The 20,311-nt window shown below is 41.9% G+C and overlaps 1 protein-coding gene across 9 annotated transcripts in view; it reads right to left on the reverse strand.

Moving 5' to 3' along the window:
- The window catches only part of LOC120909999 (transducin-like enhancer protein 1), a 62,865-nt gene that overhangs the window by 22,251 nt on the left and 20,303 nt on the right, over nt 1-20,311 (reverse strand). For 5 of the 9 annotated variants that reach the window (XM_040321877.1, XM_040321842.1, XM_040321892.1 and 2 more), the window contains exons 3-8: nt 13,707-13,769; nt 10,481-10,608; nt 9,328-9,391; nt 4,321-4,365; nt 2,031-2,093; nt 1,833-1,907 (exon numbers count right to left, since the gene is read on the reverse strand). In XM_040321877.1, the coding sequence (XP_040177811.1) occupies nt 1,833-1,907; nt 2,031-2,093; nt 4,321-4,365; nt 9,328-9,391; nt 10,481-10,608; nt 13,707-13,769 (438 nt within the window). Of the gene's footprint in view, nt 1-1,832; nt 1,908-2,030; nt 2,094-4,320; nt 4,366-9,012; nt 9,060-9,327; nt 9,392-10,480; nt 10,609-13,706; nt 13,770-20,311 lie in introns of those variants that run through there. The other 4 variants (XM_040321849.1, XM_040321858.1, XM_040321867.1 and 1 more) reach the window with 3 other exon arrangements.

Below are 20,311 nucleotides of genomic sequence, written 5' to 3' on the forward strand. Positions count from 1 at the left end.
TGAGATGGCCGCTCCCGGTTTCTCACCTGCTCAGCACTTCAATGAGCCCAGAGAAGTAGAGTAGAAGCGATGCCGAGAGTCAGCATCGCTCTGCTCAGGGAGGCGCGAGAACAGAGCCATCGGCAGTGTTCGGTGGCTCAGTTCTCAGTGCAGAGACGCCAGGGGGACAAATGCAGCATCAGTCTGATGCTGCATCCACTGAGTCTATCCACTGAGCAAGTATGAATTAGGAAAATAAAAAACCCATACCTCTATTATTTGGCCTGCCTGCAGCTCAAACCTTTTACCAAATGACAATAATTGGCGCACCTTAAAATGAAAATATGATAGCATTCTAACTGCTTCACAGTCATGAAGAGTCTTAGGTCAGACAATAATGGGATGACATTTCTCTCCCAAAACTCCAGCAACTCCTTAGTTCCCAGACATTTATAGTGTCATTAAAAGAGGGGCTGCTACACCGTGGTAAAATATGGCCCTGTCCCAAAATTTTTGAGACGTGTTGCTGCCACCAAATTCTAAAATTACCTTATTTTTTTTCTTAAAATTGTAAAGTTTTCTCAGTTTAATCACTTGCCTACTGGCTACTTTCACCCCCTTCCTGCCCAGGCCAATTTTCAGCGTGGTCACACTCTGAATGACAAATTCCGTGGTCATGCAGCACTGTACCCATAGGAAATTTCTTTTTCACACAAATAGAGATTTGTGGTGTTATTAAATCTGGGTTTGTTTGTTTATTTTTTTTTGCTAAACAAAAACTAAAAAAAAAAAAAAAAAAACAAGGTTTGACAAGAAAAAAAAAAAAAGAATTTTGCAAACAGGTAATATTTCTTTTTCATGGATGTGCTCTGATGAGGCAGCACTGATGGGGCATTACTGATAATCAGGACACCGATGACCAGTGACTCGATCATCAGTGTAGATGTCCCTTTTCACACTTGCCGGTTACTCGCTCTCCTCAGGCTGACAGCGTGAGGAATGGAATGCCAATAACTAGCAAGTGTGTTTACATCGTGATCAGCTGTGGTTGGACACAGCTGATCACCTGGTAAAGGGCCGCTGTGATTGGCCCTTTACCCCAATCTGTGATCAGCTGTGTCTGAAGGAGACAGTGATCACAAAGCGTGCAGCAGCTGGTGCAGTTTTGGGAGGACGTCAACAGACACCCTCCCAGAACTGGACGACTGCGCCTTAGCCGTCATTCGGTTATAATGACGTCGGAAAGTGGTTAAACATTTGATAGGTTTTCTATTGGGAATAAAATAAGTTAAAATTTGCAAATCAATGGATTCTGTCCTTATGTAGATTTTACACAGCATTACAACTTTTTTTGGAATTGGGGTTGTAGATAACCATTTCTACCATTGCTCTCTAAAGAGCATTCCGCAGCAAACCTTTTTTCAGAGGCTTTTTCACAGGCAGTGAGGAGGCATTATATGGTCTCCTCACCAGCTGTTTCAACCCCTAAAACACACACAACTGCCTGAATAGAAACAGGGGAGACTTTTTGCCACAAAGCATCACAAGGGAAGCGGCTGAGAAACTGTAAAACGCAGATCATCCACGTGTTCTCTCCATACCCCACCCCCAAACTAAAAGTGACAGTTATAAAAAAAAAGAAAAAGAAATAGATGTGAAAGCAGATGCGTAAATACAAAACTCGTGCACCCCCTACCCCCCTTTTTTTTATTGAAACAAAGTCCTCAAGCTATAAGAAAAGTCATTTTGTTCTGCTATAGTAACAGAACATCTTAGAAAGGTGCTAAAGCTTTGTCATCAACTGTTCTGCTTATATATGAAGACAGAAAGCACTATATCACCATAAAACATACCCCAATGGCTGCATTCAGCTCTGCCATTGTGACTTGCTTTGCTCTCTCCACAGCCTGGACCACTTGCTGCTGGTGCTATATTAATAAAATGGATAGAAAGGTGCAGATGTGTAATGGGAGGAGGAAAAAAGATGAGGATTATGGCTACATAGGCAAAAGAAAATAATATGCTGTACAGGTAACAATCTCAAGACTTACCTCTTGAGATAAAAAAGGCACCAACTGGGCACAGATGACGTTCAAGCGTTTGGCAATTTCAGTCTAAAAGGACAACATCCACAAAGAGGGGTTTAGTTTGGGCTGAAACATGAAAGACCACCTAAAATTGCTAGGCAGACATTTAAGTATTTGTATTTTAGGCTGCACAGTGATGGAGTTTAAAATAGATATATCTATATATCAATAAGAGCACAAAACATTACTGTAAAAGCGCACAAACCCAGCAGAAAGAGCTTGAGCAGATTAACCACTTCCAGACCGCTCACACTGCGCCAGGGCAGCCCGGCTGCGCAAACTGACGTACCTGTACAATGGTCCATGCATTAGATACGGCGTGCGCCACGGAAGCTCGCCTGAGGATCCCCGTTCTGACAGGGGAGGAGAGAGATCAGCTGTTCCTAGTGATCAGGAACAGTGATCTCTCTCTACTTCCAGTCAGTCTATCCCCCTGACGGTTAGAAACAACTCCCTAGGGAACACTTTACCCTTTGACCCCTTTCACACTGGGGCGTTTTTCGGGCACCTGTAAAGCGCTTGGAAGAAGCCTTATCTGCAATCCCAATGCGAAAGCCTGAGTGCTTTCAGAGCCCTTTCACACTGCCAGTGCCCGAAAAATGCTGGTAAAGCGCCTGAAAAATGCCCCAGTGTGAAAGGGATCTTTAAACCTCTAGTGTTAACCCCTTTCCTGCCAGTGCCATTTACAGTGATCAGTGCATTTTTATAGTACTGATCACCAAAATGTTTTAAAATTACTAGTAAAAAAAAAAAAAAAAAAAAAAAAGTCCCCAAATCTTTTCCCAATCAATATACGCTTATTGTGATTTATTTTACCAAAAAAACTTAAAAGCAGAATGTATATGGTGAATACATTTGTTTTTCATTTTTATTTTGTGGCTATGTATTATAGTAAAAAGTATATATAAAGCAATTGTCAGTTAAAGTATCGTAGTGCCATATCGCAAAAAAGGGGGTAAATCTTTCTGGGTCTAAAGTGGTTAAACTACATAAAAGCACAATGTATTGCACATAGAATTACTTGGTAAGAAAATGGTTAAGTCTTGCTCTTAAAGCCCAGCTTCAGGAAATCTGAAAACTCTTCCTTGCAATGGGGCTGCACCCACACACAAGCGATCCTCCAATGCTCCGGCGGTGAATTGACCCTTGGAGTAGGGACCCTGCACTGTTCTTGATCACATTAGGACATTAGAACACTGGAACATGGGGAAGATGATGCTGCATGCACCAGTCTTACAGCATTGTGCCACCTAAACAGTTAACCCTTTTACAGCAGGCACAGTCCCACTGCAAGGGACAATTTTCAGGCTCTGAAAATCCAGCCTTTTTCCTCCAAGTCATGCTTCACACTATGAACAGTATATTTAAAATTGAACAAAACTAGGATGTAGCCCAGTTAAATTAGGTGATATGCCCATCTTCAATATGGTTGACAATGAGAAATTCATTCTTATCTTTAGATCCAATAAAGTCATGACCTCACTCCTGGTGGATGCAGAATGGTTATTTCAAATAAAATAAATAATAATCTTCTTATAAATACCCCATCAGCTACAGTTACACATTCCAGATATACTTTAAAACGCATACACACAAAAGATTATTGTGTAAACCAGATCAATTACTAAATGGCTAAATTAGGAAATGCAGTCCTATGAAAGCAATATCCATCGACTGCCCTCAAGACTCCGGCACAGAACAGCTGAATCTGTTAAATTTAATGATATGCACGTATGGTTGAACCCCAACAATCAGACTTCTCAACCAGCGAAAATTGCAGCTGTATAGTCAGCTTTACTGAAGTTAAGCAAATATAAACCATCTGCCTTATCACACAATACATTTTCTCTAAGGCAAATGAATGGCATCTTAGGATGGAGCATCCCATGTCAGCAAAGCAGGGTAGCCCTGTTACAAGACAAACATAGGAAAGAATACCAAGGTTTAGCACAAAAAGTGACAAATGACAGAATGTTGTCACTTTCCTCCTCTCCTAATGGCACCAGCACACTATGCCCTCCAGATTGCCACAATTCCTTATTGCTGCCGAGTAAAGCCACCTTAAAGGGCTGCGATGGATTTTTACCTCCCAACAGAGGGAGGACAGGCCCACTCATTACTGTGCAATTTACTGCTACTTTTATATGCACAGCGTGAGGAAGGAGTAAGCTGCTGGCACAGTGAGAGGAGGAGGAGGAAGAGCTTGGAGGAAAACTAGTGGGTAAAAAGCACACATGGAGAATGGAAAGGTTACCTGTTTGTGCATTTCAATATTCAGACCATAGGACATTTCATAATACTGCAAGGGAAAAAAATATATATATAAAAAACAAAACAAATTTAAATCAATACATGTGTACTAATGACAAATACAAAACACTAAAGTGAATCACTGCTTTGCCAATTCAGAGCAAACCCGCTTTGTTTTATTGGCAATTCCACAAGCTGCTTATGCTTACCAGCATAAACTACCTTTAAAATGGAAGACTTCTATGTATGGATATGTTAAACATAGTAACACTGGTTCAGCTTGGACCAATATAACCATGCACATACCAAATCCGACTGATACCCCTGGAAGCTGGAAAGCACTGTAGTAGACATCAGGACTTAAATCTCCACTTGCTTTCAAGGTCTTGTGCCAAGTTGCTGGCTTGCAAAGCACTCTCTGAACAGCACCATGCCGAGCGGCCAACTGCCTGTGTACAGAATGCAGCAGACCAGCCACTCAGCACAAAACCCAGAACAAAAACACCCCAACTCATTTAGGTAAGTGCTCCTATATATAAGAGCCAATTAGTTTTGTTGCAGTGCTCAGGAGGAAGCAGACTGATGAGAGAGATGAGCTCAGTCTGCTGCTTCTCCTCAACTGTCCAATCACAGACCAAGAGAAGCAACAAACCCTAGTTGTATTACATATATTGCAATAGAGTAAGTACAGTACTACAAGCTGGGTGTACTGCGTTGAAAGAGCTGTGTTAATCTCAGAGAAGGATGGACATAAATACAAATCTTTTGGCAAATAGAACTTCCTTCCCATGTACAATGGGAAAATTATTTGATCCCCTGGAAAGATTTTGTAAGTTTGCCCACTTACAAAGAAATTAAGGATCTATAATTTTTAGATCATGGGTGCATTTTAAACGATAGAGACAGAATATCAACCAAAAAGACAGAAAAAAAAAAAAAAAACACATGATACAAATGTTATAAATTGAGGTGCAGTTCAGTGAGTAAAATAAGTATTTGATCGCCTACCAACAATAATTCTGTCTCTCACAGACTGGCTACAGTACGTGCTCATGCGGTGCACAGATTATTAGTCCTGTCCATTTAAGAAGGTGCGCCCAACGACAACTTGTTATGTGTATAAGACACCTGTCCACAGAATTTCTTTCTACCATTCAAACTCACCATCATGGGCAAGACCAAAGAGCTTACAAAAGGACGTCAGGGACAAGATTGTAGACCTGCACAAGGCTCAAATGGGCTACAAGACCATCAGCAAGAAGCTTGATGAGGAGAAGACAACTGGTGGAGTGCTTAATCGCAAATGGACGACATACAATAAATAACCATCAATCACACTCTGTCTGGAGCTCAATGCAAGATTTGGCCTTATGGGGTAAGGATAATCATGAGAAAAGGGAGGGATAAGCCCAGAACTACACAGGAGGAGCTTCTGAATGATTTCAAACCATTGGTAACAATACATCGCCATGGACTGAAATCCTGAGGTGCCCACAAGGCCCCCTTCTCAAAGCCGGTCTGAATTTTGCCAATGAACATCTAAATGATTCAGAGAAGGATTGAGAGAAAGTGCTGTAGTCGGATGAGACCAAAACTGAGCCCAAAATGACCAAAACTTTTGCATTAACTCGACTTGCCGTCTTTGGAGGAAGAAAAACGCAGACTACGACCCCAAGAACACCATCCCTACAGTCAAGCACAGAGGTGGAAACATTATGCTTTGGTGCCGTTTCTCTGCTTAAAAAAAAAAAAAAAAAAAAGGGGTATAGGCCGACAATGCCGCTTTGAGCAGGCCATGTATTGTAAAATCTTGGATGAGAGCCTTCTTCCCTCAGTCAGAACATAGAAGATGGGTCTTCCAGCATGACAATGACCCAAAACATACCACCAAGGCAACAAAGGCGTGGCTTGAGAAGAAGCACATTAAGGTCATGGACTAGCCTAGCCAGTCTCCAAAACTAAAAGCGTTGCTAAAACCACAACAGTAAAATCAGCCTGTATATGCAGTAAAGCATGCTTGTTATATTCGCTGTGTAACCCAAGGGGTTAACCCTTTGCATTGTGTATAAAGGCCATTTGATCTAGGCTCTCTGATTCTCTTCTTCCACTGTCCCCAAAAAATAACCTGATATTTACAGAGCCAGTGGATGGGCTGCACATGCTCAGTTTAGTGTGTATTGCTAGAGTCCCCCCCCCCCTTCCCTTCTTGGGGAGAATGCATGTGATCAGCACAGGGCCAATCAGCACTGTCCAGACAGAGAATCAGTGCATTATGAAAACTCCTCCAAGGTTTACTAGGAACTAATAAAAGTCACAATGGTGCTATATACTGCCGATGAGAAAAGGTATTTATCAGTTTATATTTACTAAAATAATTGGATTTCCATGTTATGTGTACTGTGGGAGACCAGATATAGTGAATGCAGGTTCTGGGTTTAGTAACTTTAATCCTATAGAAATCTAGGGAGGGAGCTGAAAATTCGAGTTGCCAAGCTACAGCCAATAAACCTGAAGGATTTAGAGCATCTGTAAAGAGTGGGCCAAAAGCTATTCTGAGATGTGTGCAAAGCTGGTCACCAACTATAAGAAATGCCTTACCTCTGTGCTTGCCAACAAGGGGGTTTCTCCACCAAGTCACGTTTTTCTCGGGGATCAAATACTTAATTTTACTCACTAAACTGCAACTCAGTTTATAACGATTGTAGAATGTGTTTTTTCAGAATTATTGTTTGATATTCTGTTTCTAACATTTAAAATACACCTATGATAAAAATTATAGACCCTTCATTTCTTTGTAAGTGGGCACATTTTCTAAATCTGCAGGGTATTAAATAATTATTTTCCCCACTGTATATTCATCTATCTATCTATCTATAAAAAAGGATTTCAGGAAGCCTTTAAAAATGTTACAACATAGATGGTGATCACATGGGGTGAACTCCACGTATCCTCACTTGGCAGGCTGATGACTGGTCTGTGTCTGCTCTGTTTATGCTGAGCAGCTACAGCCGTTCTCTCTCCTCTGTCCGTTTACACCCAACTGCAATCTGATCCCGATGCGCTACAGATCTCCACCCTTCTGTTTTTAGCAGATCTGATGCAAGCTTCATAATGGAGGATCTGATCGGCGCTTGAAAAACGGAAAGGCTGACCCGATCGAACCACTAGTGTGAAAGGGGCCTAAAGGATATTTAGATTTTTCTAACATGTTAACCACTTAAGACCCGGAACAAAGTGCAGCTAAAGGACCTTGTCCCTTTTTGCGATTCGGCACTGCGTCGCTTTAACTAACAATTGCGCGGTCTTGCGACGTGGCTCCCAAACAAAATTGGCGTCCTTTTTTTCTCACAAATAGTGCTTTCTTTTGGTGGTATTTGATCATCTTTTTGCTATAATAAATATCCCCCAAAAACATATATAAAAAAATGTTTTTCCTCAGTTTAGGCCGATACGTATTCTTCTACATATTTTTGGTAAAAAAAAAAAAAAAAAAAAAAAAAAAATTGCAATAAGTGTTTATCGGTTGGTTTGCGCAAAATGTATAGCATTTACAAAATAGGGGATAGTTTTATTGCATTTTTATTAAAAAATTTTACTAGTAATGGCGGCGATCAGCGATTTTTTTCGTGACACTTCGGACAATTTTGACACATTTTTGGGACCATTGTCATTTTCACAACAAAAAATGCATTTAAAATGCATTGTTTACTGTGGAAATGACAGTTGCAGTTTGGGAGTTAACCACAGGGGGCGCTGAAGGAGTTATGTTTCACCTAATGTGTGTTTACAACTGTAGGGGGGTGTGGCTGTAGGAGTGACGTCATCGATTGTGTCCCCCTATAAAAGGGAGGACACGATCGATGCAGCCACCACAGTGAAGAACGAGGAAGCAGTGTTTACACGCGGCTCTCCCTGTTCTTCAGCTCTGGGGACTGATCGCGGGACCCCAGCGGCGATCGGGTCCCGCGGTCACGGAGCTTCGGACCGGGTCGCGGGAGCGCGCGCCACAACCCACGGCTGGGTACATGTACAGGACGTACCTGTACGTACATGTGCCCAGCCGTGCCATTCTGCTGATGTATATGTGCAGGAGGCGGTCCTTAAGTGGTTAAAGAATAAAGTTCACTTTTTGAAACAGGTTACATGTCCCATGTAGGGTGGACCTTGCAACACGTTCCAGCTCCTGACACCAATTCTGCCGCTCTCCCCTGCTCTGAAACAGCGGACATTGGATCTTCTCCTCCGACATGCTGTCACTTTTTGACAAGCACGTTTTCTGTGAATGAACTACCTACAACTACCTTTCAGCCATTGCAGCTGATGGCTTGTAGTTTTTAATGAACTGCGAGGGCGCTGGCGAGTGCCTTCATAATTTATTAATTCTTCCCATTCTCAAGTAATTGCCTACCTGTAGCAGGCAAAGGTAGGCAGCCATCTTGGGAGTTTGCAAGAACCTTGCATTGCAACCATGATCTGCTGATCGCGAGTGCAATGCTTTGCAGGCTCTCTAGGAAAAAAAAAAAAAAGTAATGTGCATTCATTATTTTTATGAAAAGATAAGCTTAGAATTTAAAAAGGAAAAAAAATAAATACTTTTGATAGGACCAAATGCATCAGCTTCACTATACTAGATTAATCTGCTCTTTCCTGGACATTAACTTCAACCCATTTATCATAACAGGTATGAACTGCTTACCCAATCAAAGTGCTTGCTTCAAGTTCTACACTGCCATATGGCTTACAATTCAAATGAATACTCTCACATGTCATCAACATTGCAGCGAATGCATCTTAAATATCAAAATGAGAAAACAAAAGTTGAAGTGTTGCAAACAGCAGCCAATTACATGCTTCATTTGCCAACGTGCTCTAAAATAATGACAAGTGGAAAGTGGTTGGTTTGGCACACTTCCTCTGCTCATTTCACCCAGGTTCAAAATGGTGGGATCCATGCATGCATTAACTGAATCAAACATAACCATTCGCATCTCTCCATTTTAGGTCAACTCACCATGACATAATGTCGCTGAATCTCAGTTTTCTCTGTTGCAAGTTTTTCACACTCCAATTTTAAACTGCACATAAAAAAAAAATAATAATTCAAGGCTATGTGACAAAATATACTTGGCTTTAAGTTAAAACATTTGAAATAAGCAAGTGATGTATTAAAAACAGTAACAACTTATGCTGTGTTTGTTTTGACCTTACGCAAGTGTATGGGGTGGGCAGATGAGGGAAGCAAGCCCTACAAAAGATTTCTACTGGTCAGGCTGTAGACAAAACTGGAGGCTACCCCTGTTTAGCATATTTAAGAAGCTATGGAGGGACACATTTGTGTTATCAGTTTCCTCGACTTGCTCAACTAAAAAAAAAATAATGTATGTATGTATGTATGTATGTATGTATGTATGTATGTATGTATGTATGTATGTATGTATGTATGTATGTATATTATATATATATATATATATATATATAAAATTATAGAGAGATGGTAGATTTGTATTCAGAGCTGTGCTTTTATTTGGAATATCCCTCCCCCCCCCCCCCCCCCAATTGTTCCCGAGGCAGTGTGTCAGACGGACAGGATGTTAGGGGGAAATATCTCCAACTGCAACACTCCCAAAACTGGGGACTGGATAGATGTACTGTGATGTTTATTTGGTTGTTAGACCCCATTCACACCTAATCGACAAAACGCCCGACGCGGGACGCTTCTGTCGCTAGAGGGGAGAATTCCCATTGCCGTCTATGGAGATGGTTCACATCTCAGACGCGCAACGCCTGTCGCCTGAAAAAAAGTCCCGGACCCTTTTTTTCACGCGACAGGCGCGTTTTCCCATAGACAGCAATGGGAATACTTTAGAAAAAAAAAAAAATGAAACATTTGTAATCGCGGCAAATCTGCCGCTACACGCTGTCGCTTAGGTGTGAATGCAGCCTTAGCGCCGTCCTGTCCTAGTAACAACCATTCCCTGTTCTAGTGTCACAGGCTGCAGAAAATACCATAACAAAAGCGAACCTTCCCTGCTCTGTCCAAAACAATAAGCTCCTAATTGTGCTACCGAGTTTGCAGAATAAGAGAATTGTTCAACAGAACCCAAGTCACTTTAAAATACCTCTTAAAAAACCAACATACTAAAAAAGGAAAATTAAAGTCTTACCTGTGATACTGACTCTGCAGAAACTGAAATTCTTCCTTAATACGATCCAAAGTCTCTGGGTACGTTAGTTTAAGGCTCTGCGGAGGGCCAGATGCTGTTCCAGCTGCCACAGCTGCCTGCAAGTGTGTCTGTGGAAAGCCATGCATCAGAATTCATCATCAATGCAAGAGCATTTTCTATCATAAAAAGAACCATGTAACCAGTGCAGACACCAAATTAAGATAAAAGGGGCCTGGTTACACAAAGCTACTATTTAGTTTCACCATGCTATACTAATGACACATCTGGATGGTCTGGAAGAATGCATCATACTGTATTGAATAACTAGAAATGTCGTTCTAGATTTTGAAGGTTGGCTCTAAAAAAGGATGGATTACTACCCTTTAGCGCAAAAAGGAAAGTCTTCTCCGCACAGCACTTTAAGTTAAATGGGTTGTAAAGGTTTGTTTTTTATTTTCTAAATTGGTTCCTTTAAGCTAGTACATTGTTGGTTCACTTACCTTTTCCTTCAATTTCCCTTCTAAATGTTACTTTGTTTTCTTTGAATTTCTCACTTTCTGTTCCTCCTCAGTAAGCTGTTCTAGCTGACTAACCCCCACCCAGAACAGCTCAGATGATGGGGGCAAGCTTACTGAGGAGGAACAGGAAGTGAGAAAATTAGATAAAGAAAAAAAAATGTTTTTTGAAGTGAAATCGAACTAGCACAAGCTTAAATGAACCCAATTAGAAAATAAAAAAACAAACCCCTTTAATGTTTCGATCTGTAAATGGACATACCTACTTTGAAAGGTCAAGAAAGCTGAAAGAATGAGTGTATAAGGCCCCTTTCACACTAGTGGACTGATGAGGTCCATCTGTCAGTTTTTCAGGTTGACCCTCCAGTCTCCTCTATGGAGAGACATGTCCCTTGACACCTGCCAACATCCGATCCGCTAAAACCGAGAGGGATCCATTCCCTATCCACCTGGAAGACAGGCAGTACGTTTACAGCCAACCGCTTATAGAGAAGAGTGGGCTGTGTCCAAGTCCACTCTGCATAAGTGGAGCGGACATGGACCAGCCATCTGCCTGCTCAGTGGGGATCAGTGAACAGATTTCCCACTGAGCAGGCAGACTCCAACGGAGCCCACCCGGTGTGGAAGAACTCTAAAGGCTCTTGCACACAGTCGGATGCGCGTGCTCAGTGGCGGATCTGTCCGCTCAAACGGCAGATGACAGGTCCATGTCTGCCCCACTTTTGCAGAGCAGACACAGAAACACCCTCCTCTATAAGCAGTTGAATGTAAACGGTCCGCCAGATGGATAGGGGATGGATCCCCTATCCATTGGCTTTTAGTGGATAGGATTGGATGTTGGCTGGTGTAAACAGACCGTGGGAAAGGGGCCTCACTCAGAATATAAAAATACATTCCTGCTGTTTTGGAAACTACAGAATAGTGCAACAAGAGGCCCTTATCCTTTCTGGAACATTCAGGGGTATAAACCACACTGCAGATTTACAGCTTTGGGAGTGGGAACCTCTGACCTGGCAGAACTACAGAGAAATGCAAAATAGACACATTACAGGTATTTCCTGAGCAGCCAGAGTCATTTGCACCAAGTTACACCCCAAAAAGCATGGTTCAAAAGGTGAACTTACCAGTGTGTGTTCAGGGACAAGCACCCACACGAATGTCAAATTAGGAGCACAGAGGCCAAGTCCATGTAGCTGCTGCATCCCAAATGTCATGAATGGGACTGCTTGCATGCAGACACAGGGAACACCTGTGTATCCCATGCAGGCAAAACATTTTCCCTCACATGAGTGCACAGAAAGAAGGTTTTAAAATCAAAAATAGAAATAGGATTTTAATCAAGCCAATTTTTTTTTTGTAGAATTGTAAAGAAAACAAAAAGAAAAAAAACACACATTGAGGAGACTATAGTTTTCCATTTAAAGCATTTATAGAGCTGAAATATCCAAATTAATGACAAAAAAATAAAATAAAAAAAATAATGGACACACAGGAACAGATGATGATTTCTACAGCCATATAAAATTATGCATGTGTACTTGATTTCCAAAACTCCTATGCAGAGACTACAATTCCACCAGTATGGCCACATACGTAAAAGGCCTAAGTGATTCTCCAGTACAAACATAGGGCAGTTTGAAACTGCTCCACAAGTACGGTCTATAAATCTGAAGATATGTAAACAACAGGTGTGCTTCAGTGCAACAGAGGATTTAAAAAAAAGGGACTAAGGTAGAGCTTCCATGCTGCTACACAGATGAGTCAGAATTTCACTTTAACCACTTGCAGACCTCCTACAGTATATAAACATCATGGAGGATTTCAGGTTTCCTGTCACTTTAAAATAGTCTGTCTGCCTATTTTCATTACTAAGCAATTCGGCAACTAAGCATGGTATAACGTAGAAGCATTAACTACAGAGAGTATTCAGCACTGTGTCCCGCAACAGTACGACTTCCCATCTGCTGCCAGAACAAAATGGAGTCCAGCCATTCCAAAGAAGCCTTGTATTTCTAACAATGAATAAAAGGTTTTCTCCGATTGGCTGAGGTGTCATCACAAGCTCCTGAATTTACAGCAGCATTGCTATTCTCATGTAGGATGTGTCTGCTCCAGTAGGATGAAAAAAAAATGTTGCAGGTGTATGCTGTTGCTGAACCCCCCACAGCGCTGCAGTGTCTGGGAGGGTAAGCATGTGAAACACAAAGGCTTCATTTAGGCATGCATTTTTTCCACCCGTCAACAACCCCCCCCCCCCCAGATGCATTTACATACTGTGGTCGTGATGCTTGGCTTCAAGCCCATGGCAAAGTTTACCTGACATGTAGTGGACTACACACTCTAGCAAAGGGGGAAAGTGGCGCAAATGCACGCGCGATTGTGGTGCATTTGTCAAACATGGTGTTAAAGATCCAACCTGGATTGTGCTCCAGACTAAAGGGGGATTCAGACACACATCTAAATCTACACATAGAAGATTTGTGTCTCAGTCAAAGACTGTAAAAGGACATTTTTATTTATTTTTTTTAACTTTACAAGGCCTGTGCATAACATAGCAACTGGATTTTGGATTTATTTAGAATGTCATACAAGATCCTTTTGGTTGTACAAATCAGCTAACTTACCACATACATGTTATATTAAATGTTTGGGGCATTCTGTAGACAAGTCAATTTACAGATTATTTCACAGACTTACAATCCTAAAATTACCTTCTGGCTGTCGTTAACAATGTGTCTCCTTGAGTTGTCTAGTGTGGAGACCAGATAAAGGAGCTGTTCCAGGTAAAGATAAAAAATTGAGTCATTATTTAAAAAACCTGGTTCATCAAAAAAAAAAAAAAAAAAAATGCTTTCACTATATAAAATATTCATTTCATGTGCTAAAACAGGGGTATCTAAACTATAGCCTGTGGGCCACATCCGGTCTGCAATTAGGCGGTGTCCTCGCAACCAACAGCATGCTTGCCAAAAAGTTTAGACACCCCTAAAAACCAATCCTCAACTATTGATTTTTTTTGTGTCTTAAGCATTTTCAAAAACACAAAATAAAATTACATGTGATTAAAAAAAGCGCACGTGTAACGTTCTGAGCCGATTGAGTGCAGAAAACCATTGACAACCTATTAAACTCCCTCTGTTGAAGTCTGGCCAGTACAAGATGTATTAACTGGTTGCAATGAGTTACTGCACTCACCTGCACCAAAATGAATCACAGCCTGCATGAAAGCCTGCAGGAAATTGTCAGAAAGGATTAAAACCAGGAGGCAGCTAGGTTACCAATGTGCACAGAAATAGGCCAACAATGGAGGCTCTATATTTACCAGTATAGATTTCCTTTAGGGTTACTAGAAGATTTCACTAAAAGTTAAAGCAGAGGGAGCAATCAAGATGCATTTAAAAACAGGCTAATAGGTGGCCTATCTGATAGTGAGCCGATGACCTCCATTCTTTTTGTATAATAGGTGGCCAATATGTAGCACAGAAGAGGCTGGCTGGTCATCACCTTGCCCTTTACAAAACGGTGCTAGGATCTATAATCAAGACTTCTCCTAGGCATAAATAGCTCAGATCCAGGAGGATTTTCTGCAGCACAAAATCTGTTCTTCCCTTTTCTATTACAGTGCTTCCTAGGTTTCCTGGCAACCCATCTATTCTGAGGAATACATCTTTGTATTGAATGCTGTATCCCAGTGAATATATGCCCTGGTTGTTAATCAACCAATGCCAGACTTATTACTGCAACCAACAATCTAGGGCAGTGACAGTACTTTCCATGTAACAGTGCAGACAACAGTAATGCTTGGGTAAGTGGGGAGCTATGAAGTGGCTTTGTCTGTTGCAGAACAGGCAAGGGTGGGCATATTTAGGACAATGCCGAACAAGTGCCTCTGAAGCAGTATGTGGCAGGTAAGACAGGGCATAAGATAAGGGGTCATACAACCTGGAGATAGGCATTTATTCTGTGGGCTGTGATCACTGATGAGGGTTAATGTACATATACTGCAGACTGGCCATTAATAGCTGATTGCGCTGAAAAGTTGCTAGTGAGCACTATGTGCTGGAGAAGCCTCACTGCTAGCATGGCTACTGAAAACACCAAGTATGTTGGAGCAGGATATACATATTCCTGCAGTCCAGACACGCATACAAATCAACACTCCCTCTTCACAGTTACTGATAGTATTCTTCTATAAAACACTTCCTACTAAATGTTAGGAGGATGGGAAGGGGACGCATCCTCCCTTTGGGACTACAGAAATGGGCAGGGCTTACAAACCACCAAGGATTTCAGTGCAGCAAAGACCATGCTGACTCCAATCAAAATAGAAATATAGAACATTTGTGGCACCTGTGTCTATTCCATTTAGAAAAAACGGACCCATGTAATCCGTATGGATGGCTGGATGGATGCAAACACCTGTACATCTGCTCCTATCCAGTCACTTCCATAAAATTGGACCTGAATGCATATTTATTGCATTCAGCTCAACAAGCTTAAATGGACCCGAATGTAAATGGATGCACTTCCGCTTCCATCTGGTTATCCATGTTAAACAGCTAGTTCTAGAAAATAACAGTCTGAAAGTGTGTCAATTTAGGAAATGCATTTTATAGTTTGAATGTAGGCAATGCAATGCTACAAGATATCCCCCCAGGATGTTGTCTTAAACTACATCAGAAGCAATCGAACCGTGTCACTTCCGCTTTCTTTAAACCATCAGCAATTGGCGATTTGGATGAATTGGTGATTGGACACAACGGATACCGAATAAAGTTCGGTACAGGAAGATTTTGCCGTTTTACAGCACAACGGCCTCAAAGGCGGCCATTACCTTGGTTAGTTCCGGAGCGGAGTAACAATCTCCACACATAATATCATACACCAGACTCTATTCCGTTGTGTCCAAACAGAAATTTGTCAAAAAAAGCAATTTGTCAAAATCTGCAATTCATGATGGTTTAAAGAAAAAAAAAGTGAAGTGACACCGGTTGCTTATTCTGCCAGGTTTGACATTTTGTCAGGACACTGTATCTAGGAGTCTCTGGTGACCGCTATGTGATCAACTATATTTGCAGCCCCAACATCAGTCTTTTGGAAATCAAAGATGCAGCAGGAGATGCAACTCTTAGTGCAATTTCCATGCATGTCAAGCTCCATGCATCAACAGCCAAGTGGATCTATTCAAAGTTAAGAGAAGTACAGCATTTTCTTTTTATATATTTGCCTAGGTGGATTCAGAATCTGAATGCAGTCTGATGCTGTATCTGTCCCCCGGCGCCTCTACACTGAGAATCGAACATCGCTGATCACTTGTTTCTCACAGCTCCTTGAGCAGAGAGCTGTAGACTGTCGGTCACAGCTCTCTACTCTTCTCCCTCCTTGCTCATTGGAGAAGCGCTGGGCTGTGGAGGGGGCGGAGAAGCCATCTCAGTGGCTCGCTAAGAGGGGTGTCAGTCGAGGCACCTGGTGGATCCAGACTCTGGTCGGGATGACACGGTACCTAGACCAACATGCATGATGTCAGCAGACTTCAGCCCACTCTCTGCTGAAAGTGGGTCAACAGCAATGCAAAACGAATCGCACTCCTGTGATCCATGGACGTACAGCCAAACGAGATTTGGCTATACTTTTAGTCTTTGAAATTCCACCAGATACAGCTTTCATTCCAAGCTCCTGGCAATGAATGACTCACTACTACTGCTACAATATTCACAATGATTCTCATACATAAATACAACATATACAACCCACCAGGGAGGCCGATACTGATGGGAGGTGGGAAGAGCTAGCGGGGAACTCAATCTCATTTCCAGACACCTCAACAGATAAGGTATCAAGTGGGAGTTAAAACCAAATTAGCACTTATCCCAAACAAATTTTTTCAAGGAAACTGACCATTTAAGCACTATAGGATTAAGTTCAGGCATGTGAAAGCTCATGCTAAAAATAGGCATTAGGTAAGGACAACCATTAAACGATCCGTTTCTATGAAGCACTAATGGAAAAAAAAAACGGTCTCTAAAAACCATGACATATTATAATGCCAAAGAATTAGGAATGTGCTCATGAAGCCTTCTTCTGATCATGATACCCCAGGGTTATCTGCTGTGTTCAACACTTACTCAGACATCGTATGCATCTGGGACTTGTACACATGGGCAATTTCACAGCACACTGCAGTTAATGCCAAGCAGTCAGTACACCATAGTCACAGTTTGAACACTTGTAAAAGAAGTAATCACAATAACATTTTATTGTATTTTCTCATTAGTTCCTTGGCAAACATCACACAGCCTGAATTACAAATATATTCAGGGTTTACTAAAATCATTGTCCAGGTTTTACGACATTATCCAGGTGATATATTCATTAAAGTTTCCAAAAAAACAAACAAAATTTCCATGGGCATATAATAAACTTTAGTATGTTAGGCTGTAAAACCGAGAAGAACTGTGTAACAGAAGGCACAATAAGGCCCCAGGAAATCTTTCTTGCCGCACGTGCAGTATAGCACATGCAATATGCCAAAATCTAGCATAGGAAATACCTCCACATAATGCAAAGCACATACATCTCAATGAGTCATGCAGGCCCTTCTGCCACACTGAGGGTTAGGAGAAATATGGATGGGGGCAGATTTTTGGTATTGAGCCAAGAACATTCGACATTGAGCAAGTTTTCTATTTTCATATTGCAAGTTCCCTATGATCTGACATCCTCTTATGCAAAGTTCTACTAAAATCCTCACTAGAAACATTTTTTTACTCCACACATCACTATAAACTAGATATATACTGCAGCCCTCAAAATTTGTACTCGCCTGCTAGCATTAGGCGAGTACATATTAACCTATTGCGAGTAGCAGAAGAGGTGCCCAATCAAGTGGAACTACTGTCTTTCTCCTGTTGTCTCCCAAGTCCCGCCTGTGAAAACGAGTGAGCAGAGGAGTTGGCACTCAGAGCAGGGGGAGGGATCAGGGATCACACTGAACAAGTGTAGAGGGAGGACATGCTCTCCCGGGTCCTAGAGCTGTGTACACTGAGCTGCAACATCTCCCCCTCTACAGAAATGTGGAGAGAGCGGGGAGCCATTCATCACCACACCATCCACAGTACCTGTACCAGGTCTGCAGTCTCTCTGACCCTCCCTTTACCATCTCTGCAGTCTCTCTGACCCTCCCTTTACCATCTCTGCAGTCTCTCTGACCACTCCCCTTTACCATCTCTGCAGTCTCTCTGACCCTCTCTATACCATGTCTGCAGTCTCTCTGACCCTCTCTATACCATGTCTGCAGTCTCTGACGCTCTCTTTACCATGTCTGCAATCTCTCTGGTCCTCTCCTTGCCATGTCTGCAGTTTTTCTGACCCTCTCCTGTAGCGTTTCTACAGGGGGTACGGAAATGTTTGCCCAGGGTCCATTTAACATTAGACGACCCTGCATACCATGTATGATCTGAATAAAATATGATTTACAAGGGGCGTGTTTAGGGGTGCGGTTGGGCGGGGCAACTTGTGGCGAGTAACTCTTAAGGCCATGGCTAGTAGCTCAGGACTTGAAATTTTGAGCCCTGTATACTGTATTAATTTGCACTTGTTTAGGTTCTCACTAGATCCACAGGTTTTTGAATTTAGGGCCCTTTTTGCGATTCGGGACTGCGTCCCTTTAACTGACAATTGCGCGGTCGTGCGACGTGGCTCCCAAACAAAATTGGCGTCCTTTTTTTCCCCACAAATAGAGCTTTCTTTTGCTGGTATTTGATCACCTCTGCAGTTTTTATTTTTTGTGCTATAAACAATAGAGCGACAATTTTGAAAAAAAATGCAATATTTTTTACTTTTTGCTATAATAAATATCCCCCAAAAATATTAAAAAAATAAATTATTTTTCCTCAGTTTAGGCCGATACGTATTTTTCTACATATTTTTGGTAAAAAAAAAAAAATTAAAAAAAATCGCAATAAGCGTTTATCGGTTGGTTTGCGCAAAATTTATAGCGTTTACAAAATATGGGATAGTTTTATTGCATTTTTATCATTTTTTTTTTTTTTTTACTACCAATGGCGGCGATCAGCGATTTTTTTCCTGACTGCGACATTATGGTGGACACTTCGCACAATTTTGACACATTTTTGGGACCATTGTCATTTTCACAGCAAAAAATGCATTCAAAATGCATTCTTTATTGTGGAAATGACAGTTGCAGTTTGGGAGTTCACCACAGGGGGCGCTGAAAGGGTTATGTTACACCTAGTGTGTGTTTACAACTGTAGGGGGGTTTGGCTGTAGGAGTGATGTCATCGATTGTGTTGCCCTATAAAGGGAATGACACGATCGATGCAGCCGCCACAGTGAAGCACGGGGAAGCCGTGTTTACACGCGGCTCTCCCCGTTCTTCAGTTCCAGGGACCGATCGCGGGACCCCAGCGGTGATCGGGTCTCGCTGTCCTGGAGCTGCGGGCGCGTGGCCACGGCTGGGTAGATGTAAAGAACGTGCCGGTACGTCCATCTGCCCAGCCTCGCCATTCTGCCGACATATATCGTCGTGCGGCGGTCGTTAAGTGGTTAATAACATAACAAGTTAACCTACGGAAGGATTTAACTCTACCCTTACTACACATATCTAAGCAGCAGCCCAGGAATATTTCCCCAAGCATGAATTTAACAATTATACATAATTTTGCTATAGGCCGGGCGGGAATTTCAATGATGCGAGTGGCGATCAGTGGTGTGTCGTTCGGACACATGGCATCTCTGATCACAATAAAGAGCCTATGATGTAGGCTCTTTACCATGTGATCAGCTGTGTCCAATCACAACTGATCACAGTTTAAATATCAAGTACCGGTTAACCTTTATTCATGCTGACAGCGTGTGATAAGAGGAGAGTCGACAAGCGGCTCTGCTGACATGGGGATTTGCGCAGATAATCAGTTATCGCCCGTCAGTGCTGCATAACAGTGCCCGTCAGTGAAGAAAAAATTACTTATTTACAAAATCTCCATCTTTTCATTTGTTTCATTTTTTCAATCTTTTCATTTGTTTAGCACAGTGGTCATCAACCCTGTCCTCAGGGCCCACTTACAGGCCAGGTTTGTAAGATAACTAAAAATACATCACAGGTGAGATCATTTGCTGCTCAGTGATTGCAGTATTCTAGTCTGCATCTCCCCAAGGTAAGGCTGGGTTCACACTACGATTAGTATTGAAAACGTACGGGCCCGGACGGGAAAACGTATAGATAGACAATGCATTGCAAATCGTCTGCACTCAGATGCATCAGGGTGCGTACGATTTGCTGGCAAAACGTTTTTTA

This window comes from Rana temporaria, chromosome 1, assembly GCF_905171775.1.
Source record: "Rana temporaria chromosome 1, aRanTem1.1, whole genome shotgun sequence".
In the NCBI taxonomy this organism is placed as follows: domain Eukaryota; kingdom Metazoa; phylum Chordata; class Amphibia; order Anura; family Ranidae; genus Rana; species Rana temporaria.